The sequence below is a fragment of the Elephantulus edwardii genome, unplaced genomic scaffold, assembly GCF_000299155.1.
Source record: "Elephantulus edwardii isolate Elephantulus edwardi_28Jun2011 unplaced genomic scaffold, EleEdw1.0 scaffold00071, whole genome shotgun sequence".
Taxonomy (NCBI): domain Eukaryota; kingdom Metazoa; phylum Chordata; class Mammalia; order Macroscelidea; family Macroscelididae; genus Elephantulus; species Elephantulus edwardii.
This window is the reverse complement of record NW_006399821.1, coordinates 7913618-7938392: the sequence shown is the minus strand read 5'-3', so window position 1 is coordinate 7938392 and position 24775 is coordinate 7913618. Positions and strand designations below refer to the sequence as shown.

The window sequence follows — 24775 nt, the reverse complement described above, 5'->3', positions numbered from 1 at the left end:
CCGGCTTCGCAGGTTGGCTCCCAGCTATCGGCTTCCGGGACGCGACGGAGTCCAATAAATACATCCTGGCCCGAGGCTGCTCAGAGACCCGCCGCCGCCTCTCCGCTGTCCGCACGGCCGCCGTGCCCTGCAAAGCCGCGCTTCAGCCGCCCAGGCACCGGCTCTTCCACCGCCGCGCTCCGCCGCCTCCAGCCCCGGCAGCGCAGAGCTCAGGCCGGCCGGCGAGAGCCCGCCTTCGCCTCCGGGCCCCTGAGCGCGGGCCGCAGCGCAATCGGCTGGCCCGGAGCACAGGTCCGCGCTCGGGTGACTAGGGGACTGCCTGACGCAGCGGGCGAGCGACTGAGGTCGGCGCCGGCTCCTCGGCCGCGGGCTGCGGTTGCGGGCTCCGCGCTGCGCTCTGCCTGGGCGCCGCCGCCCTCTATGCGCTCCTCTCGGCGCCGCGACTCCGGGCCATGGCGATAGACAAACGACGCGAGGCGGCGGGCGGCGGGCCGGTGCGGCACCAAGCCCCGGCCGAGGAGAACGGCTCCCTGCCGCCTGGGAACGCAGCGGCCTCGGCGCCCCTCGGGGGACGTGCGGGTTCCGCTGACGGCGAGATCCAGTCACTGCCCCCTCTGCCCGCGGCCTCGGCTGCCGGAGGCCCGCACTCGGGCTGCTGCGCGTCCGCGTCGGCGCCCAGCCTCCTGTTGCTGGACTATGATGGGTCCGTGCTGCCATTCCTCGGAGGGCTGGGCGGGGGCTACCAGCGGACCCTCGTGCTGCTCACTTGGATTCCTGCACTCTTCATCGGCTTCAGCCAGTTCTCGGACTCCTTCCTCCTGGACCAGCCGAACTTCTGGTGCCGTGGGGCGGACAAAGGGGCCCCTGTCACGGGCCGCTGGGGCGCCGTCGACCTGGGGAACTGGAGCAACCCGCTGGCCACCACCACCTTTTCCACTGTCGCCTGGGGGACCACAGGCAACCGAAGCAAAAGCAGTGGTGTGGAGTGGGCTGACACGCCACCTCTCCCGTCTCCTCCGGACAAGGGGGACAACGCATCCAACTGTGATTGCCACGAGTGGGACTATGGCATTCGCACCGGCCTCGTCCAGAACGTGGTCAGCAAGGTAAGGACTAATATGGGCCAGGCCTTCGGCCTTTTCTTGAACCCTTGACGTCCACGAGTGGGGTCCCAGACATCTCTACCCTTCTCTTTGTCCCCTCCGTGTAGAACGAAGGGCACTTCTGAGCCAGTGGATGGATGCTCGCCCGAAGCAATACTGGTCTATGAGTCCCTGCGTCCTGCGTTTGCCCGATTCCTTTCTTGCCCTCCAAGTCAAGGTCCATTTACTTTGGTGTGAAGGGAATGATTTGTCAGGCCCCAGCGGTATCGCTGCACCTGAACTCCAAAGGACACCATAGCTTTCCTTCCCGTGGTGCATCTAAACTCCTGTCCCAGGGCCGTAAAAAGACACAAAGGCTGGAGACCCTTTCCCCACTTTGTCAGCTGTTCCTTTCACTCAGGGCCAGAGAGGGGCTTTCCACCTGCCACCCTCTAGCCTAGTCCGCTCCTACTTTTCAAGATCTATCCTAATGGTGAAGCCAGAACTGGAGCTCTTCCCTTTCTGGCTTGTCACTCCTTATGTCTCTCGCAAAGGAGGGCCCATTAACTAGATCAGTGCCCTCTCCCCAGATGTCCCTTTATCTAGCAGTTCTCATCATCCCTGTCTGCTTTGGAAGGCGACTAAAGCACTTGGTTATAGCTAGAGAAGTGGAGATCCTCTAAGTCCTCTTCCCAAAATTGGCCTTTTTGGCTCTGAGCTTCGTCCCCTCATTGATTTAAAAAAAATGTTCTCTTTTAAAGTATCACTGGAATGTTAGACGGTCTTATGAGTCTGTCACTGTGGCTCTGCTGCTTTTTTAGAGAAGCGACTTTTTTGGGGGGTTAAGGGGGTGTGGCAGAGAACCTGGCAAGCTTCAGTAGGTAGTGACCCTCTAGTCAAGGTCTTGTGTTGTGTTGTATGACATGGAGCAGAAGGCCTGTTGAGAGAACACTCTGTGTGGGTAGGAAAATGGACTGGGGGGGGGGGTTGGGGTTAAAAACCCAGTCGTGTCCAGTAATTTCCACCAAGTATTCACAAAATACGAGACCTTTTATATGACCTGAGCAATGGGTGAGTTTTGCTTCTTGTGAGTTAGTAAACATGGTTTATATATTTATGATATCTATTTCAAAGTAAATAAGACTTTGTCCCCTTTTTTCTAGGCGTTTCTGGACAGACTTCTAGATACTCTGTCTAAATGTGAGAAGGAAATTTCAGTTAGTGATAGCTAGTGTACAAGTGTGGTTTTCCCCAAATGTGTGTTGATAAATAATTGTAGCTCATGGATGTGTAAGATGAAACTCTTACATCATCATTACCATTGTTTTAATCTTGTACCAGCTTGGCAAGAAGTCTCCCTTGCCTGTGGGAACTCTCAGGATTAGCTGTCCCTGCTGCCTTCAGGTTAATGGGCATGCTCCTTTCCAATGCGGTTCGCCTTCCCCCCCCCCCCCCCCCGACCCACTCTCTCCTTTCCAAAAAAAAAAGTTCAGAACAATGGATGCAGTGACTCCGTCTTTCTGCTGGATCTCTGTATAACTAGCAATTCTGCAACATTTTCAAGCGTTTTATGCCCCTTTTCAGAGTAAAGGAAGGATCATAGGTAATGGGGTATGTGTTGTTTTACCATTACTGTTGTTGTTTGGTGCAATCTAGTTGAATATAACTCATTATGACCCTGTGAACAGCAGATCTGGACCATGTCCTGTTCTGTGCTTTCCTGTGTGCTCTTCATTAACTCTGGTGCCCTCTCTTCATCATTTCTGATATACTTGAGCTCATTGTTACAGTTACTGTGTCAATCCATCTCCTTGAAGGTCTTGCTCTCTTTTGCTGACCTTCCACCTTCCCAGGAATGATGTCCTTCTCCAAGGAATACCTCCCCCTAACCCCCAACAATATGTGCAGCATATATGAGACGAAGCTCATCGTCTCCTCTAAGGAGTGCTCTGATTGTACTTCCTACAAGACCTAATGCATAGTGAAAGAAGAGAACTACATAATTGTTGAATATGGACTTTGGAGGTTTAGTGGGAGCTGAACAGTTGGTGGTTGTTTGTTCTTTTTAAATTAATAGTTGAGAAGTATGAAGATAGCACTTAAACTTGTAGCATGTGTTTTGATAGACATATTGTCTATATTTATATGTAGCTGACCTTAGAATACAGTTAGAGACCCATTTTCTTAAAAAAGATCACTGTTGTTGTGTACCGAGCAGTCAGAACTGGCTCATAATTGACCCTCCAGCAGGTTTTCAGAGGTGGTAAATTGCATGAGAGGAGATTGCCTCTCTTTCTGCTGGATATTTGGGAACCATGTGCCTTTGGGTTGGCAGCACAACTCCTTACTTCCTAAGCCCCAGAACTCCTTTCTGAAAGATTAGAAAGGACAGATTTTCATGGACAAATAATTTCTAAGTAAAGCACTGCCCTTCTACAGTGTTTCCATTTATAATAAATGTCCTAAGGCAAACTGGGTGTGCATGCTGGAATATTCTTTCAGGTGCATGTATATGGAATGTGATCCATGTGGGAATTCTAAGGGTTGGAGGCCAGTCATCTTTGTCTCTAAAGTTAAAGCAGATGTGGACATTTCCTCCCTTCTGGTAGTAAGTCCTGAATTTGAGATATTGTCTTTTGTATTCCCTTCCATTGTTTCATCCCACCCTCTTCCCACTTGCAAATCTCCCTAATACCATGTCTGTCAATTGAACCCCTTCAACTTGTACTGTGCAGAGCAACTACTTGTTCCATCCTGAGCCTGCATGATGGGGGAGAGGGACAGAAGAGCTGCCACATACAACTCTTGTCCTCTTGCTCATGATAATAAGATAATAGCATTTCCACATGTGAAACCTCCAAGCCAGTTAGAATCAAAGGTTATTATAGTCCAAGGCATCTTAGGGCCAACAGGCTGCCACCTTTTCCTGAGTAGTGCCTCTGATGTGTGGCTATCCAAGTATGTGACATGCAAAGACTTCACGCAGGTGTATGGAGCATGCTTTGCATCCTTACAGAAAGATGGTTGTAACTCAGACTGTCTGTCACATGCTTATTTGTGTAGGTTGAGTTTTAACTTATTAGAGCTCTTCTCTTACTTATTTTTGCTTTTATCATTGACATTTGTTAGTTCTTCCAGAATTTGCATCACTGTCAAATGCAATGCCTTAAAAATGTGTTATGTTTCCTTTTCTTTTGTCCAGCTCTTTATAGTAACCAAAACACTTCACATATATTAATTCCTGTGATTAAGGATATGGAATGAATCAAGGTCATCTCACCCATTAGGGAGATGAGGCTAGATGATGTTAGCCTTTGAATCTGTTCACAAACATTTAAGTAGGTATGTGTTCTGCTGAGGAGCCAGGTGTGCAACTTTCTAATAACTTTCAAAAGTCTACATTTGCCTCCCAGCTACATTGACAGACACTATCAGTGCCTTCCTAAAAGGAACAGATTCCTCCAGAGTCACACAGAGGACAACTTTGGGGAAGCCTAGGGTGGTGACACCAGGCAGGAGCCTGGCTCCGTTGATTCCCTGCCCACACCACATTGCCTGCACAATTCAGATCTAACAAGCTGTGAAGATTTTCCTCATTGTGGTCAGAATAATAACTCCACTGGTCTCAAAGCATTTCTCATAAAAATTTGCAAAATTAATCTTACATTATTCTGAGTTGTTGTCTAAAGCTCACCATTTCTTTGAATCATACACAGAATTATGTTAATCATCAAGGTCCGCTAACATTTCTAATTCCATTTCTTTCCCATAATTGAAGTTTGGTATTTTTATCTGCCTCTTGTATTTTGGTATTTACTCTCCACGAATTCTCAAAGATTACTGACTTTTCTCCTCTAAGTAGATCTGACAGTTGTTTTAGTATGCTGAGAATATAATTTGGACCAGGTTTTTGGACCTTAAGACTAGAGGCTATTTAAAGGAACATTGTCCAGTGTTAAGATTAAAAATCTTACTTTAATAATCCACTGTTGTCAAGTTGGTTCTGACTCAGTGACCCTCCATCGCATTTCTGAGGTTATATAAATCTTTATAGGTGGACACTGTCCTATATAAATCTTTATAGGAGGACACTGTCCCTTTCTCCTTTGGAATGGCTGGTGTATTTGAACTGCTAAACCTTTCAGTTAACTGCCCAACACATTGTACACCACACCTATGCCATCAGGGCTCCTTTTCTTTGCAGTTGTTGTTGACATTGTTTCTACTATCAAGTTGGAAATGATCTGTAGCTGATCACTTAACAGGTTATTGAAACAGGGTCAGCTATGGGTTGGTTCTGACTCTATGGCACTCAACAACAGTATATGTAACACAACAGTAAGCATTTATTTGTGTCTATATTTTTATAATGCTATTTTTACCTTTACATGCATGTGGTATAGGAAGCATACAGTCTGTATATATACATATATATATATATATATAATAATCTGACCTCTTTTTCTTCTTCAGTAGCAACTATGGTTACTAGTTTCTGTATTTCCTTCTAAAAATAAGCTCAGTATGTTTTCATTTATGTCCTTTTTTTTGGTAAAAAACAGTAGCATACATAATTATACACTGCATCATGAGTATGTTAGTACATAAGGAATCTTGGTGGCATGGTGAGTTAAGCGTTGGATTGCTAACCAGAAGGTTGATACTTTAAACCTGCCATGTGCGGAGAGTTGTTTTTTTTGTGTGTGTCTGCGTAGTATCCCATTGTGCCACTGGACCAAACTTTATTCAGCTAGTAACCTACTTACTGAGGGAATTTAGATGGTTGCCAGCCCCCCTTTCTGTGGTATTGCGGAGAGTTCTTGGTTTTTATGAATTATATGTACATGTACAGAAATTCTTAGAAATGACAGAGTCAGAGAAGCCTGTATTTTTTTTTATTGGCATTTTTCCCCAGAGCTGTTTGAGGTTTATAGAAAAATTATGCAGAAAGTACAGAGACTTCTCATATTTCCCATCTCCTTTGTACATAGTTTCTCCTATTATTAGCCTCTTGCATTACTGTGGTACATTTGCTACCATCAATAAACCAATTTGCAACATTATCATTAAAGTTAGAGTCTGCATTAAGGTCCTCCCTCTGTTCTGTACAGTCCCGTGGGTTCTGGCAAATGCCTTGTGGCATGTATCCACTGTCATAGTATCTTGCAGAATTGTTTCAGTGCCCTGGAGATCCAGCAGACTGCATTTTTAGTCTGATAAATGTTGCTAACATCTTCTCTACGGAGATTCGCCTACTTTACACTGATACCTCTGTTTCCCAACCCCGCCTGACTTAGGAATTAACAAACTCTAATGCAATGACTAGGGAGGATAGAAGGAGAACTGATGTCTTTGAGCTGTGGTGCTGGAGAAGAGTATTGAGTGTACCATGGAATGCTAAGAAAACAGATTCATCCTGGAGAGGGTTAAACCGGGCTGCTCTTTTGAGGCAAGGATTCTGGGGCTTCGTCTGACATATTTTGGACATGTTGTAAAGAGGTACTGGTCCTTGGAGAGGCACATCATGCTTGGGAGGGTGGAGGGACAGTGCAGGAGGCAAAGAACCTCTATGAAGTGGATTGATTCAGTGACTGGGGTAATCGGGGTGGGTGTGTCTGAGTGCAATTGGCACAGTACAGAGCAGGGTTTAGGGCTGTTGTACATAGGGTTGCTATGAGTCACAAGCAACTTGATGGCACATAACAACAATGCTTGCTAGTGTGTAGATAGCATAAATGGTGGTCTAGTGGGTAGGGAGGTGTACTGCCAACCCAAAGATGGCTGTTCAGATTCTTGAGTTGCTCCTCAGGACAAAGATGGGCAATCTCTTCCAAGGTGATTTACAGCCTCTGAAGACCCACTGGGTGGTGGGGTGACGCGGGTCTGCTGTGAGTCAGTTCTAACTCGGTGGTAATGAGGGAGTGCATGATAAGTGCCCTGGTGGCCTGGCCAGTAATGCATTATACTGCAAAGCAGAAAGCCAAGCATTTCCAGAAGTTCAAATCTGAGTGGCTCCAAGGGAGAATGATAGCAATCTCTTCATGTTGTGATTTACAGTCTCAGAAACCTGAGGGAAGGTAACTGCTAATCGGCATTGACTAGATGGCTGTGATTGGGTGTGATAGGTGAGAAACTACGTTTGGTAATTATTACAATTTGCATTTCTCATATTATGACTCAGCTCATTGTCTAGGAAGGCAGGGAAGGAGAGTGCCCACCTTTCCCCCTTGGAACAGCTGATGGATCTGAACCACCAGAGAGGCACTGGTTTTGGGTTAACAGTGCAAGCCCTGTATTTGTTTTCCCTTTGAACCATGCGCCTTGTTTTCACGTGCACCAGGGCACAGATGGGGAAAGGTGCATTATTTATGTTATTGTTTGGTGATGTCATGTTGCTTTTTACTCATAGTAAGCTCAACATCAAGAAAACAAAGATCCTCACCACTGGGCCAATTGGCAGCATCAGTATGGATGGTGAAGAGATTGAGACAGTTAACAGATTTCGTTTACTTGGTTCCACAGTCAGCACTCTTGGTAACTAACAGCAGCCAGAAAATCAAGAGACGAATTGCAATGGGAAAGTCAGCTGTGAGGGACCTCTCAAGAGTACTGAAGAGCAACAGCATCAGGCTGGAGAGTAACTTGCGCCTGATCCAGGCTACAGTCTTTGCAATTACGTGCTATGTATCAGAGAGTTGGGAAAGTGAATTGGGATGATAGAAAGAGAATTGATGCCTTTGAGCTGTGGTGCTGGAGAATAGCATTGAATATACCATGGACTGCTAGGAGAACTAACAGGTTTGTCCTGGAGAGGGTGAAGCCTGGCTGCTTCTTGGAGGCAAGGATTATGAAGCTTCGTCTGACATATTTTGGGCATGTTGCAAGGAAGGACTGGTCTTTGGAGAGGGACATTGTTTGGGAGAGTGGAGGGATGGTGCAGGAGAGGAAGACCCTCGATGAGATGGATCGATTCTGTGATTGGGATGGTGGGAATGAGTGTGTATGAGACGGCGAGGTTGGCACAGGATAGAATGGCACTTAGGGCTCTTGTACATAGGGTCGCTATGAGTCATAAGCGACTTGATGGCACACAACAACAAAAACAACAACCATATGTGAGAGAGTAGAACTGCCACATAGGGCTTTTTAGGCTGTGATCCTTTTTAAAAAATTTAAATAAAATTTTTCTTTTATACTGATTTACTTACAAAGTTTGTATACATTGCTTTTTATACCAGATCTTTCCCATTTCCTTTACCCCCTCATTTCTCCGCCTATAGAATTGTGCAACCCTATGGTTAACCCCCTCCTCCAACCCCTGCCAATCCTCACCCCTCTGCTCCTACCCTCCCCCCTGGATCCTCATCTTGTTGTTGTTGTTATGTGTCATCTACACCTTCTCTATCCTGTGCCTGCTTCACTGTCTCTGACACACCTATTCCCATTACCCCAATCACTGAGTCGATTCATATCATCTAGGGGCTTCCTCTCTTGCATTGTCCCTCCACCCTCCCAAACATGACATCCCTCTCCAAACTGGTCCCTCCTTGCAACATGCCCAGAGAAAGTCAGGTGAAGCTTCAGAATCCTTGCCTACAAGGAACAGCCTGGTTTCACCCTCTCCAGGATGTACCTGTTCTAGCAGTCCATGGTATATTCAACGCTATTCTCCAGCACCACAGCTCAAAGGCATCAACCCTCCTTCCGTAATCCCTAGTCACTATCCAGCTTTCTGACACATAGCACGCAAAAATGTGAAGACTATGGCCCAGATCAGGTGCACCTTATCTTCAACCTGATGTTGCTCCTCGGTACTCTGGAGAGGTCCCTGACAGCTGACTTTCCCAATGCAATTCGCCTCTTGATTTCCTGGCTGCTGGTATCAAAAGTGCTGATTGTGGAACCAAGAAAACTAAATCTGTTAAGTCACAATCTCTTCACCAGTCACAGGCCTCTGCAGGCTGGGGCTCCCAGTTAAAATAGTTTGGGACGTGGAGGAGACAAATTTGGAGCCTGGCTGACCTTGCCACTTTGCTGCAGGTAAATGGGACCCATTGTGGGCCTCCACAAGCTGGGGTTACCAGTTAAAATAGTTTGGGACTGAGGGAGGAGACTGATTTGAAGCCTGGCTGACCTTTGGATCCTTATATATCTTCTATAATAATGATGTTATCAGTATTTATCTTGGCATTTTTGGCTGTTATAGCTGATGGGTAGCCGGGATTTGGTGTTATTGGCATTTCATAGATGAGACCAGAAGTGCTACTGCACATACAACCATGCTCAGGACAGCCCCACAGAGGAATCCGTTTCACTTCCCATCTCATTGCTGTGTCCTGACTCACAACTGACCCTCCAGCAGGCTTCCAGGCTGTAAATCACGAGGAAGGAGACTGCCTACCCGTCTTATTCCTGCAGAGTCTTTGAGTTAACAACACAACTCCCTGTCAACATCACCACCAGCTCCCTACCACAGGGAATTATTCCACCCAAAATGTCAATAGTGGCCAGGTTGAGAAGCCTTGCCTGGCTAATATAAACGTTCATTTTATTTCCTGGACACACCCAATAGATGGCAAGGAGCTTGGAAAGTCAGTCTGAGAGTCAGTTGTTCTTCTGAGATCCCTGAGTTCCAGTGCTCAGGAGCCACTAACATCCTATCACGTGGACAATTACTGGGCTTTGTCCAGGTTTCTTCACCCTCTGAAGAAAGGACTTACCTCATTAATAGTATCAACTAAGTTTCAGCAGGGCTATTTTGCTACCTTGGAAAGGATAATTTGAAAAAAAGTCTTAGCGGTTTTTATGTACCAACAAAGTTGCTAATGACCAAGTTGCTTCTTAAAGTAGGACCTATGAATCTCTGGTTAGAATAATGGCTAATTACTTGTAAGGAAACATTTGTTTGCAAGGAAAAGACATTTGTTTTCAAACTGTCTCTAATTCCAACTTTCCTTCTCCATAATTAATTCTCAGTAAGGTAGTTGTGTTTTGGATTTTTTAAAAGTAGTTTATAGAGTCCCTGGGTAATGTTTAATGGACTGAGCCGCCAATGCAAAGATTGGTGGTTCACGTCCTTTCACAGAAACATAAGGAGTGCCCAGAAAACTATTTCTTAGCCATTGTCATTGAAAACCCTTTGGAGCAATTCTACTCACCCTGGGGTTGCTGTGAGTCCCAATTGGTTTGGCAGCAACTGGTTTTAGTGGTTGGAAATGAGAATTGTCCTTTGTAGAGATGCAGGTGCCAAACTTTGTCACCAAAGCCCAAATGCACAGCTGACATTCACTTGAGTAACAGACATAGGTTGCCTTTTTGCAGTGACCACAAAGTTCGGGCACAGTAGTACATGTGGCATTTCTCCCTGTGTGATGTTTCCCATCGAGTGGTCTCAGCTATTTCTGTCTGTACCACTATTTGGCACTGAACTTGGTCCTTATGAGTATTGCACCTGAAATTCAGGGTACCCAGCACAAAGATGTCAGTGGCTGGAGAAGATGAGGCTTTGCTTCATACTCTCTTATAGGAGGGGATGTCAGGAGCATTTCTTATAGGTAGTCTAGAGTGAGCAGGAATGTATTTTCCTGAGGACGTTTCCACAGTGGCATTTTCTGGAGCTGGATTACATGGTAAGTCATTAAAGCTCCTATCTTCCAGAATAGGGTTTTTCATTGTTTCGCTTTCATTGAAGATCTATCTTTAATATTTTTTTCTTGGAAGTCCCCATAAGGAGTAACTTTTCAGAAAAAAAAATATCTCAAGATAATGAGGGTTTTAAAAAATATATATTTTGTGGGTCTTCTGATAATGCAGTACAATTGACCTGAGTTGGAGATCATGAACAAGCAGTGGTTTCTCTATTAATTTATCATTTGGCTTTTTGTACTTCTTTAGAGATACAATTCTTTTTTGTTGAAGAGGCTTCTGTGAGGATTGGTGAAGAGCAAACTTTAACCTTGATTTGTTGTTATGTGCCATCAAGTCAGAACTGACTCATAGCTGTCTCTCCAGGGGGTTTTCAGAAGCTATAAATCAACTGGGAGGAGATTGTCCCTCTTCCTCCCGAAGAGCAGCTGGTGGCTTTGAACAGCTTGCTTTTGGTTTGGCACTGCAAGTCCTTATTGACTATGCCACTGAGCTCCCTATGACCTTGATTAGGAAACTGATTTTCAATAGCTATTTGGGGAAGCTGAGAATTATCTGGAAAAAAAAATTATCAAGCCAGGACATATAAAGACTCTTAATTTATCCTCTTGAAAATGGGTTTTTTAATCTCCAGGACACTGTTTTCTCCTTAAGAACCATTTGCAATGTTAAGCACAGCAGTCTTGCTTCACATTGACCTGGTGGGATCTAAATAACAAACACAATGATCTCATCTCATTTTTTATTTTTTAAATGTGTGAGGAAAAATACTCTAGAAAAATCTAGGGAGGTGTACAATGTTTAAGTGTTTATTGAGCAGTTTTTTGTGTTCAAAGCTGTGTGTGTAATTGTATCTCAAAGACTGAATTATCCTAATATGCAGAGATGGGGCAATCTGAGCAGAGGAAGCACTGAGCCAAAGAATGGAGATGGAAAAGCAGTATGTGGATTAGAAATAAACATAATGCGAGTGCTGTAGAGTCCTGAATACCCCATGGATTTCCAGAAGAACAAATAAGTCTGTCTTGGAGGAATTGCAGGTGCTCTTTATAGGCAGAAAGGTTAACGTCATCTCACATACCAAGAGGGACCAATCCTTGGAAAAAAATTATTCTAGGAAAGGTCAGAAGAAAAGACCTTTAACACCTTGATTGTAACAATGGGATTGAACATATCACAGATTGTGAGGATGGCACAAGGTTCTGAATCATTGTTCATAGGCTCACTTGGAGTTACCTAACAACAATAACAGGAAAATCCCTACTACTGGACCAAATGGCAATATCATGACAGATAGATTGAAGTTGTCAACAATTTCATTTTACTTAGATCCACAACGAACACACTCATGGTAGCAGCAGTCAGAAAATCAAAAGACACATTGTATACATTGGAAAAATCTGCTGTCCAGGGCCTCTCCAAAGTTCTAAAGAGCAAGAACAACAGCAACAGTTGCAACAACTCTTGTGTTTGTTTCCATTAGGAGATGTGTTGGTTTCCTAGAGTCTCTGAATTGTGCAAATAACACATGAGATTGCTAACAGAAAAGTTGGGGGTTCAGGCCTACCCAGAAGCACCTTGGAAGAAAGGTCTTACAATCTTCTTCTATAATATCAGCCACTGAAAAACCTATGGAGCACAGTTCCTCCTACAAGTATGGGATATTAGGAGGTGTAACTATCTCTATTTGTTCTCGGTATTCCTTTCCTGAGGCTGCTGTCTCGTTCTTGAGTCAGGAAGTTTGAAATCAAGATGTCACCTGAATGGTTCTCCTTCAGAAATCTTTAGGGAGAAGTTTCTTTCTTACCCCCTCCAGCCTCTAGTAGCCCCAGGCATTTCTTGGCTTTTAGATCCATTTTTAGATGACCATCATCCATCTTTATAATTTTGTTCTGATGTGGCCGCATGCTGACTTGTCAGATCTGGTCTAACTGAAGCCTTGTCTCCTCAGCAGGCAACAGCCCTTGGTACAGAGGTTATAATTTCACCATGTTCTTTTGGAAGACACAGGAACATCCGTAACAGGAAGAGGAATATTATGAAGGCATTGAAAGTTTGTGATAGCCGCTATCTGTTGCAAATAACAGAACCTCAAGACAGAATGTTAAATATTTGTTGGGAAGGCAACCTGAACTCATGGTGATCCCATGAGTGTCAAAGTAGAACTGCACTCTGTATCATGACAAGTACCTGACGTGACACGTGATTTTTCAGAACTAGATTGCAAGACCTTTCTTTGAAAGTTCCTTGGGTAGAATAGAGCCTTTAATCTTCTTTGGTTAGTGGCCAAATTTAACACTTTGCATGGATATATACACAATGATTCTAGCAATCTAGCCATAGGATGGGCTCCAGGCTGGTTAGGACCCACAGTTATTACTGTGGTTCACTTTGTCCTTTACATCAGCCTTGTGGTGACATTGACTTCCTGGTAGGGGCAAGATGGCTTCCCATCCCAGCAGTCTCTGTGCTTACCCACCTATGATTGGAAGGGAGGGGGCACACAATCCTTCTTCCAGCATCAAGTGGAATTCTTTTTTCTGCACTGCAGATCTCATTTCTGTTTCTGAGCCATTCTAGAGGGACTGCCATGGACAGATTGGAAATAAGATAATGTCCATGTTTTGAGAGGAAAGGAGTTGGGGAGAATTACTCTGTTGCTTCCTATGCAGCTGAAACTTTGACAATGAACAAGATTACAGGAGAATCGATGAGAGTACTGAATATCCCATAGCCTGTCAAGGAAGGAAGTTTAAGGTGTTCCTGTAAAAAGAGCAAGAGCTATGGTGGTGGGGAGCACCATATCTAACCTTTGTCAGTGTCACAGAGGAAAACTATTCCTGTCCACAGCATCAGTAAAACAAAACCAATTTCCATTAGGTGAGAGATGTCCCTCACACTCCCATGCCTCTTTCTACTCATCTCTGCTAATCTTACTGCTTTTCTGGGTCCAAAATCTGATGTGATAGCTCACAGACCACACAACTGTATTAAGAGAGTAAAAAAAAGTTATAACTCAGATTAATAACAGAATGTAGTTAAGACAGCTCCCAAAATATGCACACAAGTGCCTCAAGCCTCATGGTGTTCCCAAGTTCTCAGTCCTGCCACATTGGCCCCGCCTACCCCCACTCCCAAGTCCCATCTCACATTAGTTCTCTAGTTCAGCTATCACTACTGGTGCCATCCTGAAGTGTGACCTACATTTTACCGGGTTCGGAGTCGGGGTGGGGGGGTGGTCTGTCTTCTCTGGCTGGGGGAAAAATTTCATCTCTTCTGGTGGGTGAAGAATTCTGTCTCTAGCTAAAGCATTTTAATTTATTGGTGAGACTAGCCAGTCTCCTTGTAGATTGTTGAGACTAACCAATCTCCTTGTGGTACATAGCCAATCTCCTTGAGGATAGGCCAACAGGACCCTCCACATAGTTATCCACACTAGAAAAGCCATATTTAGAGACAAACTCCACAGCTCCTTAGAGGCAAGGATGGTGAAACTTTTTCTCACATGCTGGGAAAGTTGGAGGGTCAGGAAAAGAGAGGAAGAGCTTCAACAGAAGGGTGTAATTGTAACAGTGGGTTCAAGCATATCAGAGGTAAGTATGGCACAGGATAGGGCAGGTTTTGGATCTGTTACTCATAGTGTCTCTGAGTTGTCGTTTCCTTCATGGCACCGAACAGCAGCAATAACAGCTTCTCTTAGTCCCACGTATTCCTTGGCTTGTAAATCTACATTCAGGTGGCTGTCTTGCCTCTTTATCTCTTTGCTCTGATATGATCTCATGCTAACTTGTCAGATCTGGTCTAACTAAGCCCTGTCTCCTGAGCAGGCCACAGTCCTAGGTACAGGGCTTCGCCATATTCTTTTGGATAAGGATGGAGACACTGTGTGCTCTCAGTTTACACTGTACCTGGCACGTCATGGAGAGCCACTTGAGGCTTTTGAGCAACACCATGGCATACCTTTCCAGTGGCCTTCTCACTCTGGCTGTGTACTAGTTACTGTATTAGCCTTCTCCTGGCATCCTGGCAGTAGCACAGTGGGGAAGTTCTATTAACAGCATCCAACAGATAGGGAAACTGAGGCTCCATGTTAAGAAACTTATCCAGGCACACACTTTCTCACAAATCAGGATTCAAAAATTTATAATCGTGGCACCCAAAGCTGCTCCTTTGGTAACACCAGCCTCCACATTGCAGAAGACAGCTGTGGCTATGGGACATGAGGTAAGAGAGAGGTGGTTAGTGCAAGGACAGAGGTAAATGGATATTACAGGAGTCTATGAAATTCAGAGAAGACCTGGGCCACGCAGTGATTGCCAAGAGCTGATAGAGAGAAATGTGTTAAGTGCCGAGAAACACTCAGACTCATAGTGATGCTGTTGTTGTGTGCCGTCAAATCAGAACTGACTCATACCTGACCCTCCAGAGGGTTTTCAGAGGCTGAAAATTGCATAGGGGGAGAGTGTCCATCTTTCTCCCACAGACCATCTGGTGGATTTGAACCAAATACCTTTTTTGGGTTGGCACAACCCCATACCACTAGGCCACCGGAGACCCTGTGCATTATGATGGAATCATTGCTTGATCCTGTGCCATCCTCACAATGGGAGGTATATTGGAGCCATTAACTTGTGGGCCTTGACTTTTGACCCTTTGTTAGATGATGATCCTTTACTAGCTATAGGGTTTTCACTGGCCTTTTGTTTGGTTTTTGTTTCTATAAGTAGCTCTCTGAGCACTTCTTCCTGTCTTCATCTATAAGCCCTATTAAAGCCTGTCCACTAGTGATGACCTTGTGGGTGTTTTTAACACCAGTGGCACAACTTCATGCCACATAGAAGTCCCTGCAGCACAACAAACTGATGGACACGTGGTGGCTGGTGATAAAATGGAATGATACCAAGTTGTGTGTCTTCTTCATGAGTTCTGTGGGTATGTGGCATCAGTACATCTCACTGAAGGCTCTCATTTTGCCAACCTTCTCTCTACCTTTATACCAGTTTCTGGAGTCTAACCTTTCTTGATTACATATACCCAAGGCAAATGAGTAAAAAAAAAGTCTCCCCAACCTCATCTCAGCTAGCATTGTGGTAGTGTTTCTTCTAAGATTTATTTGTTCATTGTTCTGGAAATACATTTATATTCAACATTCTTCATCATCATTATGGTTTGAACATATGTATCTGGATGCTACCATTTACCTGGAAGAATAGACCCAACCAACTAGTTTAAAGGGAGCTCTGGTGGCTTAGGGGATAAGGAGTTGTGCTGCCAACCCAAAGGCATGTAGTTCAAATCCACCAGCTGCTCCATGGGAGAAAGATGGGCCATTTCCTCCTGTGTAGTTTACAGCCTCTGAAAACCTGTTCAAGAGCTAGTTATGAATTGGTTCCAAACTGACAGCATGTAGCAACAACAACTTGTTTATCAGCTGTAGGAAGGTGGTTAGAGACACAGCACCCAGGATAGTACCCAGGTGGGGCCAGGTGAATAAGGAAATGGGATCAGTGCTCCAATTACTTTGCATTTTCATCTTTTCCTCTGTTTTGTGATTCATAGTAGATACTGTAACACATCCTTTTTATGAGACTTGATATTTAAAAAGGCATATCTTGTTTTGTCCTTGGAATGGCTTTTAATTCCTTTTTAAAGTGGTTTCAACACAAAATTGCATTGGTGTTATAGTGATTAACATTTTCTTATAGGTTTTATTAAAAATTTTTGCTGTTGTCTCTCATTCATTTGAGAGAAAGCACATGTTTTACATTGGAGAAGTTCTTTCCTTTGGAGTGGTGTGACATTTGTCATTAAGCTCAGTCTTCCATGATGCTAGGGTCTGTCATGAGAGCTGTGATTAGCCGGCCCCTCGTGCCCCACCACCCTTGCTTCTCATTCTCTCCTTTACCTTTATTTTTGTGGTAGCTGCAGCACTAGGCCTGTGTGGGTGGTGACCAAATGCCCCAGGCAGACAAAGTGACCCTGCTCTCAGGGCCTGCATGTCCCATCTCTGTCCAGACACCTTGACCACTTGGTTTGTTGCTGTTGTCATATGCCATGAACTCAGAACCGACTCATAGCTGACCCTCCAGAGGCTTTTCAGAGGCTAAAAATCACATGTGAGGAGTTTGCCCATCTTTCTCCAGTGAAGCAGATGGCAGGTTCAAACCTCCTCACTTTGGGTTGGCAGTTTAACTCCTTACCACTAAACCACCAGAGTTCCTTAAGATGTTGAAAGAAAAAAAAACCAAAAACAACCAAAACCAACTACTGAAACCTTTATCACTTAAATGTAGCAAGCCAAGTAAAAGTTTGATGTGTGCCAGCTCCTAAATCTGATGTGTTTCATAGAGCCTTGGCCTGGACACTTCATGTTATTTCAGGAGAAGGTTATTGGGTGGCTTCTAGCGTGCATTTTCCTTCCCATCTTTCATTCCTGAGACTAATACTGCCTGGACCAGTGTAGAAAGCAGCAGTTCAAACTCACCAGCTGCTCCTCAGGAGGAAGATGATACTATCTCCTTCTGTGAAGATGTACAGGCCTGGAAGCCCTTGTGGGGAAACTCTGCTCTCCTGTAGGGTCCTTGTGAGTCAGAATCTCTGGTTGGCAGTGGGCCTGGAGGTTTGGTATAAATGTATAGACAGCTTTCCTCTCCAGCTCCTCCTTTTCTGATTAGGAATAAGTAAATTGTTTCTTCCTCTCCGAGACAGCGCAGGCTGTTCCTGCTCTCGTGCTTTAGGCCCAGGACTGTGTCAGTTAGATCATCTCGTTGCTCCACAAGCCTCACTCTTGCTCTGGCTTCTACTTCAACTTCTCATACCCATTAGTCCTCAGAGTTCTCATTGCAGCTCAGATCTCTGTTGATCTCTCCCCCGGCCTATGTTCTTCTTGGCCTCCTAGAGCTCTAGGGAGATGCCTTGCCAGAGCCTGGGCGTGTGGCTCTCATGTGGAGACCTAACATCTTGGGGAGGGGCCTTATGGGGCAGGCAGCCCAAAGATGTAATTGATGTGGACGGGCTGGACTGCGACCTCTGCCTCTGCTGGACTGGGCAGCCTAGTGCAGGACTGGGGGATGGCAGGAAGGTGCGAGAGTCTTCCAGAATGGAGTCCCTGTTGGACGAAGGAAGGTCTGTGTCACCAGGATAAGGAGCATTCTCTCCCTCATAGTAGTTTTCAAATGTGCGCTTTTCTGTCCTGTTTCGTTGTAAGGTGATTGAGCTGCAAGAAAGGAAGGAAGGTAAACTCTGGACCTTAAGGAGTCTGGGTCCAGGTCGGGTGGTACCATAAGCAAATTAACAGGTGAGGTGCTAGCAGGGCACCTGTGCCAGTGTGATCCTGACAGTCATGCTCCTGAGGATGAGGTGCTGTGATGAACTTGGGGTTCAGAGGTCAGAGTAACATGGCTGAGCTCACACAGCTAATCAGAGTGGTGGAGTGAAGGCTTGAACTCTCATCTGTCTGCACACAAGCTCTGGTTCCTAGGGTCATGGCATCTGTTGGCAGAGACCTCTGAGCTCTGCCTTTCTCTGAGTTGCTCTGTGGGTTCTGAGGAGGAGAGCACATGAAGGTGCTGAAAACTTGCCACTGACCCAGTCATAACTGAGATCTTGTTTTGCAGGGCATGCATCCCATACTCTCACTTTCTGAGAATTGCTGTCCTTGAAATAGCAACTGTGTGAATTCTTCTCATCCCTGCTCTGCTCTCGTGGCCAAGAGGTCACTTCGATCAACAGTGGGGAATGCACAGACAAGGCCTGCTGTGGACCTTGCCATTCAAGGTCTTGTCATTGTATCAGTGGATGTCCCTGCTTCTAATATCTTCTCTCTCGGCTGCCATCAGGCACTGTTAAAGGGAGTCAGAGCTCATGAAGTTCAAAACAGTTAGATGTTTCTGTCTCTTCCCTGGTGATCCAAGTTAAAACGGTTTTCCAGAATGTTTTTAGTGGAGGTATAATTTACATATCATAAAATGAGCAGATCTTAAGTTGGCAGAGATTGGTGTGTTTTTGTTCCCAATTCATGCTGCTGTGTATTAGAGGAGGACTGTACTCCGTAATGTGACTTCTGGAAAGCAGATTGCCGGACTTTTCTTCAGAGGTACCTCTGGGTGGGTTTGAACAGCAACTATTTTTTTTAAAAACATCAAATATTTTTCATTGTTGCACATTTTCTTCCCCTCCCCTAATCTCCCCACAGTGCACCCCTGGTTCCAGATTGTTGTCATACATATAATACCTAATCATATGGGGTTTTTTTTTACAGTTCTTCCCTTCATCTGATCTAATGTGCATTGTTATCTATCCAACTCTTTTCCCATTCTCTCCTCAACCTCCCCCTTGCCCCATGTCTGTCCTATTTTATAATAGTGGTGTTAGTCAGTATTTATCCTTTGCCCCCCCCTCTTTTCTTGGGATATTCAGTATTTTCCAAATTATTTACAATAATTTGAAGAATTATTTTCTTCAAATAAGGACTTTGAAGAATATAAAGAGAATTTTTTTAATTCATTTCAATGAACATCTACAGAGATTTTGGATTTCCATTCATTCACTGTTGCTTATGTGACTGAGATATCTCATTCAACATAATGTCCTCCAGGCACCACCATGTTGTAATGTTTACGAGTTCATTATTTTTTTCAATGATGGGTACTATTCCATTGTGTTTATGTCCCATAGTTTTCTATCCATTCATTTGTTGATGAGTACCTTGGTTGCTTCCATCTCTTTGCTATTATGGATAATGCAACAGGAAACGTGGGTGTGCGTACATCTGTAAGAGTCATGGCTCTGGTTTCTTTAAGGTATATTCCCAGTAGTGGAATTGCTGGGTCAAATGATATTTCTATTTCCAACTTTTTGAGAAAGTGTCAAACCACCTTCTCTATTGTTTAGTAGGCTAGGCACTGGACCCTTGTAAGCCCTGTGCCGTGGTGGTGATGTTCTGTGCCTGGAGTGCTGAGAGAATGGCTCCTTACCATCAAACTTGCACTTTTAGAATCTACTGTGTGTCACAGAACTGTGCTCCAGAGGTGAACTGTTAAACTTTTCTTTGAGGATGCCTTGTGGATTTGAACCTCAGACTTTCTGTTAGTAGCTGGGGTTGTTAGCCATTTGCACTACCCAAGGACTCCATACACCCTCTAGCCATTTCCATCAACTACTAAATTCCTGTAGTAATACCTGTAATACCTGTCCCTAGCCCACCTACTACTCACACATTTCCCTTCCCATATCATCTCACATACTTAAGGCATGTTGGCTGAAGGGACCAATCCTTGGAAAAAGGCATTATCCTGGGAAAAAGGTGGAGAGGGTCAGAGAAAGAAAGGAAGGCCTCAACAATATGAATTGACTACAATGGGCTTGGACAAGATGAAGTTCGAGATGGTGTTGTAGTTTAGGTCAAGGTTCTGATCTGTTGTTAGGGTTGCTATGAGTTGACTTGAAATCTTAGTTTTCCTTATTCTAGAACAATGGTAATGGAATCATACACTATGCAGTCTGTGTCTGTCTCTTTCATGAAGCACTGTGTGAGAGACTCCATGTTTCTGTGTATATCAAGTCCATTCCATGTTGCTGAGTTGTTATGTGTCATTAAGTCTACTATGACGTAGAGCAACCCTGACACAAGAGCCCTATCCCTCCCCTATCCTGAGCTGATCTCACTATCTCTCACACATCTGCTCCATTGCCACAGTTACTGATCATTCCATCTCATTCAGGGTCTTCCTTTCCTTCAGTGATCCTCAACCCTTCCAGCTTCCAAGCATGATGTCCTTTTCTAAGGACTGGCCCCTCCTGGAAACATACCGAAAAGTATGTGAGATAGACTTTCAAAATCCATGCCTCCAAGGAGTAACTTGGTTTCACTTTTTCCAGGACATAACTGTTTATTCTCTTGGCAGTTCATGGTATGTTCAGCATTCTGCTCCAGTACCACATCTTAAAGACATTGATTCTTCTTGTCCATCCATATACATTGTCCAGTTCTCAGGTGCATAGCAAGCACTTGAGAAGACCATGGCCACGATCAAGTACACCTTAATTTCTGGACTGACATCATTGTTCTTTATCTCTCTGGAGAGGTCCCTGACAGCAGACTTTCCTAAAGCATTTTGTCTTTTGATTTTTCTTATTTTCTAACTGCTGGTGCCAAGAGTGTTGATTGTGAATCTCCGAGCAAGATGAAATTGTTAACGATCTCAATCTTTTCTATCTATAATGATGCTGCCAATATGACCAGTGGTGAGAATCTTTGTTTTCCTGATGTTGAGACACAATCCATTTTAAAATTTCTATTCCTTGACCTTCTGCAGCAAACACTTCTCAGTCCTTCTCAGTTTTGGTGAGCAAGGTTGTGTCATCTGCATAATGCAGGTTGTTGATGACTCTTCCTCCAATCCTGATGCCAGCTTCCTGGATGATCTGTTCTGCATACAGACTGAAAAGGTATGGAGAAAGGAAACATCCCTGATGCATTCCTTTCTTTATTTTGAACCGTGCAGCTGCTGAGTAGTATTCCTTATATAGGTGTACCACATCTTGTTTATCTGTTTGCCTGATGATGAACAATTGGGTTGTTTCTACTTTGTCGCTGATGTGCATAAAATTATTATGACTATAACCCCAAAATGGTGCATCTTTTCTCCTCCTTACTGCTTTTTAGTTCTGACATTAAAATTTGATTGACAGAATCGGGGCAGCCTGTGGCAGGCTTGGCTTGTTTATAATCTGGTGAACTCTTCTTTCTTTCCCTTTGTGCTATCGGTAGAGTGTGTAGGGTAGGGAAGATTGACAGGCAGGATGTTGGTGGGTGAAGTTGGGGGCAGCCTCTACCAGAGGCAGGGATCTTGATACAGTGAACCTGACTTTAGGGAGGTGTGGCTCCATAGCTCCCATTATTCACCCTCAGAGGCTACTGAGAGAATTCTGGAAATGGAGGTGGTGATGAGGAATAGCGGTGGCGATTGAGAATTATATTCAAAGGACTGGAAATATGAGCATTCCCATATTTTTTTCTTTTTTAAGTAGGATATACTTGGACCAAGAGGCAGTTGTCAGAACAGAGCAAGGAAACATTGCATGGTTCAAAATTGGGAAGGACGTATGCCAGGGATGTGTCCTGTCTCCATACCTTTTCAACCTGTCCCCAATGCAGAACAGATTATCCGGGAGGCTGGGCTCTGTGAGGAGAAATGTGGGGTCAAGATTGGTGGAAGATCTATCTGCATTATGCAGATGATACAACCCTGCTTGCTGAAACTGAGGAGGGCTTCATGCACTTGCTGCAGAGGGTCAAGAATTGTAGCCTCCAATATGGATTGAGGCTCAATGTCAAGAAGAAAAAGATTCTGACTACTGGGCCAACTGGCAGCATCAGGATGGATGGTGAAGAGATTGAGATTGTTCACAGCTTCAGTTTGCTTGGCTCCGCAGTCAACACTGTTGGCACCAGTAGCCAGGAAATTAAAAGTTGTGTTGCCATGGGAAAGTCTGCTGTTAGGGACCTCTCCAAAGTACTGAAGAGCAGTGGTGTCTCTCTGGAGACTAAGGTGCATCTGATGCAGGCCATCAGAGAGTTGGGGAAAGACTAAGGAGGATCGAAGGAGAATTGATGCCTTTGAGTTGTGGTGCTGGAGAAGAGTATTGAGGGTTCCATGGACTGCTAGGAAAACAGATTCATCCTGGAAAGGGTTAAACTGGGTGGCTCTTTGGAGGCAAGGATCCTGAGTTTTTTACATACTTTGGACATGTTGTAAGGAGGGACAGGTCTTTGGAGAGGGACATCATGCTAGGTAGGGTGGAGGGAAAGCACAGGAGGGGAAGGCCCTTTATGAGGTGGATTGATTCAGTGACTGGGGTAATCAGGATGGGAATGTCAGACAGTGTGATTGGCACAGGACAGAGCAGAGTTTAGGGCTGTTGTACATAGGGTCACTATGAGTTGTAAGCGACTCGATGGCACATAACATATGAATGTGAACAGACATCCTTTAGTTTCTAATTACAGCTTCATTTCTGAACAAGAAAGTTTTTTATGGTAAAACATAGTCCTTCCTCCCCTTTTTTATTAATTTTAATGAAAGTTCATAGAGACTTTGGATTTCCATTCATTCAATGTTGCATACTTTCCTCCATGCCCACCCCTCCCCCCAGTTAGCTTTTCCCTTTGAAAAGTAAAAATAAATTCTTTCATTGTTATACAATCCCTGCCCCGCCCTGCCCAGTCCACTCCACTGTGCAGCTGTCATTCTGAACTCTTGTCATGCCAATAATAACTAATAAAATATCCCTTTTAAACAGTTCCTCCATCTGTTTCAATGCAGTATACATTATCCCCTCTTTACTTAGTCTACCCCCAACCCCGATGTCAGTTCCGCTTTACAACAGTGACATTATGCAGTATTTGTCCTTTTGTGACTGAGATATTTCACTCAGCATGTCTTCCAGGGTCACCCATTTTTTATAATCATGAGTTCCTTGTTTTTCCATGCAGCATGGTATTCCATTGTGTGAATATACTGGAGCTTCTCTACCTATTCGTTTGCTGATGGGCACTTGGGTTGTTTTCAACTTTTTGCTATTGTGAACAAAGCTGCAATAAACATGGGTGTGCATGTATCTGCTTGGGTGGTAGTTATGGTCTCTTTAAGGTATATTCCCAGCAGTGGAATTGCTGGGTCAAATGGTATCTCTATTTGCAACTTTTTGAGAACGCATCATACCGCCTTCCACAGTGGTTGCACCATTTTACTCTGTCCCACCAACAGTGAACAAGGGTTCCAGTTCCTCCACAACCTCGCCAGCATCTGTTGCTTGCTATTCTGTTTTGCTCAGCATCTGTTTTTTGCTATTCTTACTGGGGTGGGATGATATCTCATAGTTGTTTTGATTTGCATCTCTCTTTGAGCTAGGGATTTTGAACATTTTCTCATGTGTGTGTTTGCAATCTGTATGTCTTCTTTGGTAAAGTCATATTCTGTGCCCATTTTTCAATTGGGTTGTTTACCCTTATTTCATGGTGCCATATTCTTTTTTATTTTATTTTATATTGGTTTGCTTACACAGTCCTAATACATTATGTTTTACATTATCTTCATTCATGTGTGCTTCGTACAATCATTCTCATGGCTTATGTTTATAAAATTAATCACCATTGGACCTTGCCTATCATTACTCTGTCTTTACTGATCCCCTCCAGATTCTTCCCATATCCCTCACCCCTCCCCTCAACCCACCAAATGGTGCAACCCTGTGGTTTTGCCCCTACCCATCCTCACTCCTCTGCTCGCTCCCACCCCTTCCCTTCTTGGGTCCCCATACCTGTTTTCCTAATAATTCATCTATTTTTACAATAATGGTTGTATGCATTATTTGTCCTATGAGACTGAGTTAATTTACTCAACATTATACTCTCTAGTCCCTCCCAAGTTATATAGTATTTTTCAAACTCTTTGTTCCTGAGTGCTGTGTAATTTTCCATTGTGTAAATGTACCACAGTTACTCAATCCATTCAGTTGTGGTTGGACTTTTGGACTGTTTTCATGTTCTTTTGATGGTGAATAAAGCTGATATGAACCCCAGGGCATTCCCATATTCTTAAGATGCAGGACTTGTTTCTTAGGGACTTGAGAAGGTGCACCTGGAGGTGTCTGTGAGGGTGGCTCTGGCATGTGATGTGTGGATGGCTTCTTCACTATCCTGGAATCCTCTCATGGCCTCTGTCTTCTGTGGCACTTAAGGAGGCACCGAGCAGCCAAATTTCTGCCCTTCTTGCAACAATGTGGCATCCTCAATTCATGAATCCTCATTGTCCTTCCTTCACCAGGCACTTGGGCCTGCCTGTGGGAATTGACAGTGCAGGAGTTAGAGAAATGTCTTTTCCTCTGAGAAAATCCCCCTAAAAAGACACCTTGTCCTGTTCCTTACCACTCAAGCCAAGGTATAAAAGATCCTAAACCCTTCGCATGCCACTCCCTGAACCAGTAACATTCTCTGTTAGTTTTCCTGCAAGATCCCAAGAAGTTTGTTCTCTTCACTAGATCCA

General features: G+C 44.4%; 1 protein-coding gene across 1 annotated transcript in view; it reads left to right on the top strand.

Annotated features, from left to right (window-relative positions):
* Positions 1-452: 452 nt before the first annotated feature.
* Positions 453-24775, top strand: part of SLC22A23 (solute carrier family 22, member 23) — a 124320-nt gene continuing 99997 nt past the window's right edge. The window contains exon 1 of the mRNA XM_006888723.1: positions 453-1106. Coding sequence (XP_006888785.1) covers positions 453-1106 — 654 coding nt within the window. The remainder of the gene's footprint in view (positions 1107-24775) is intronic.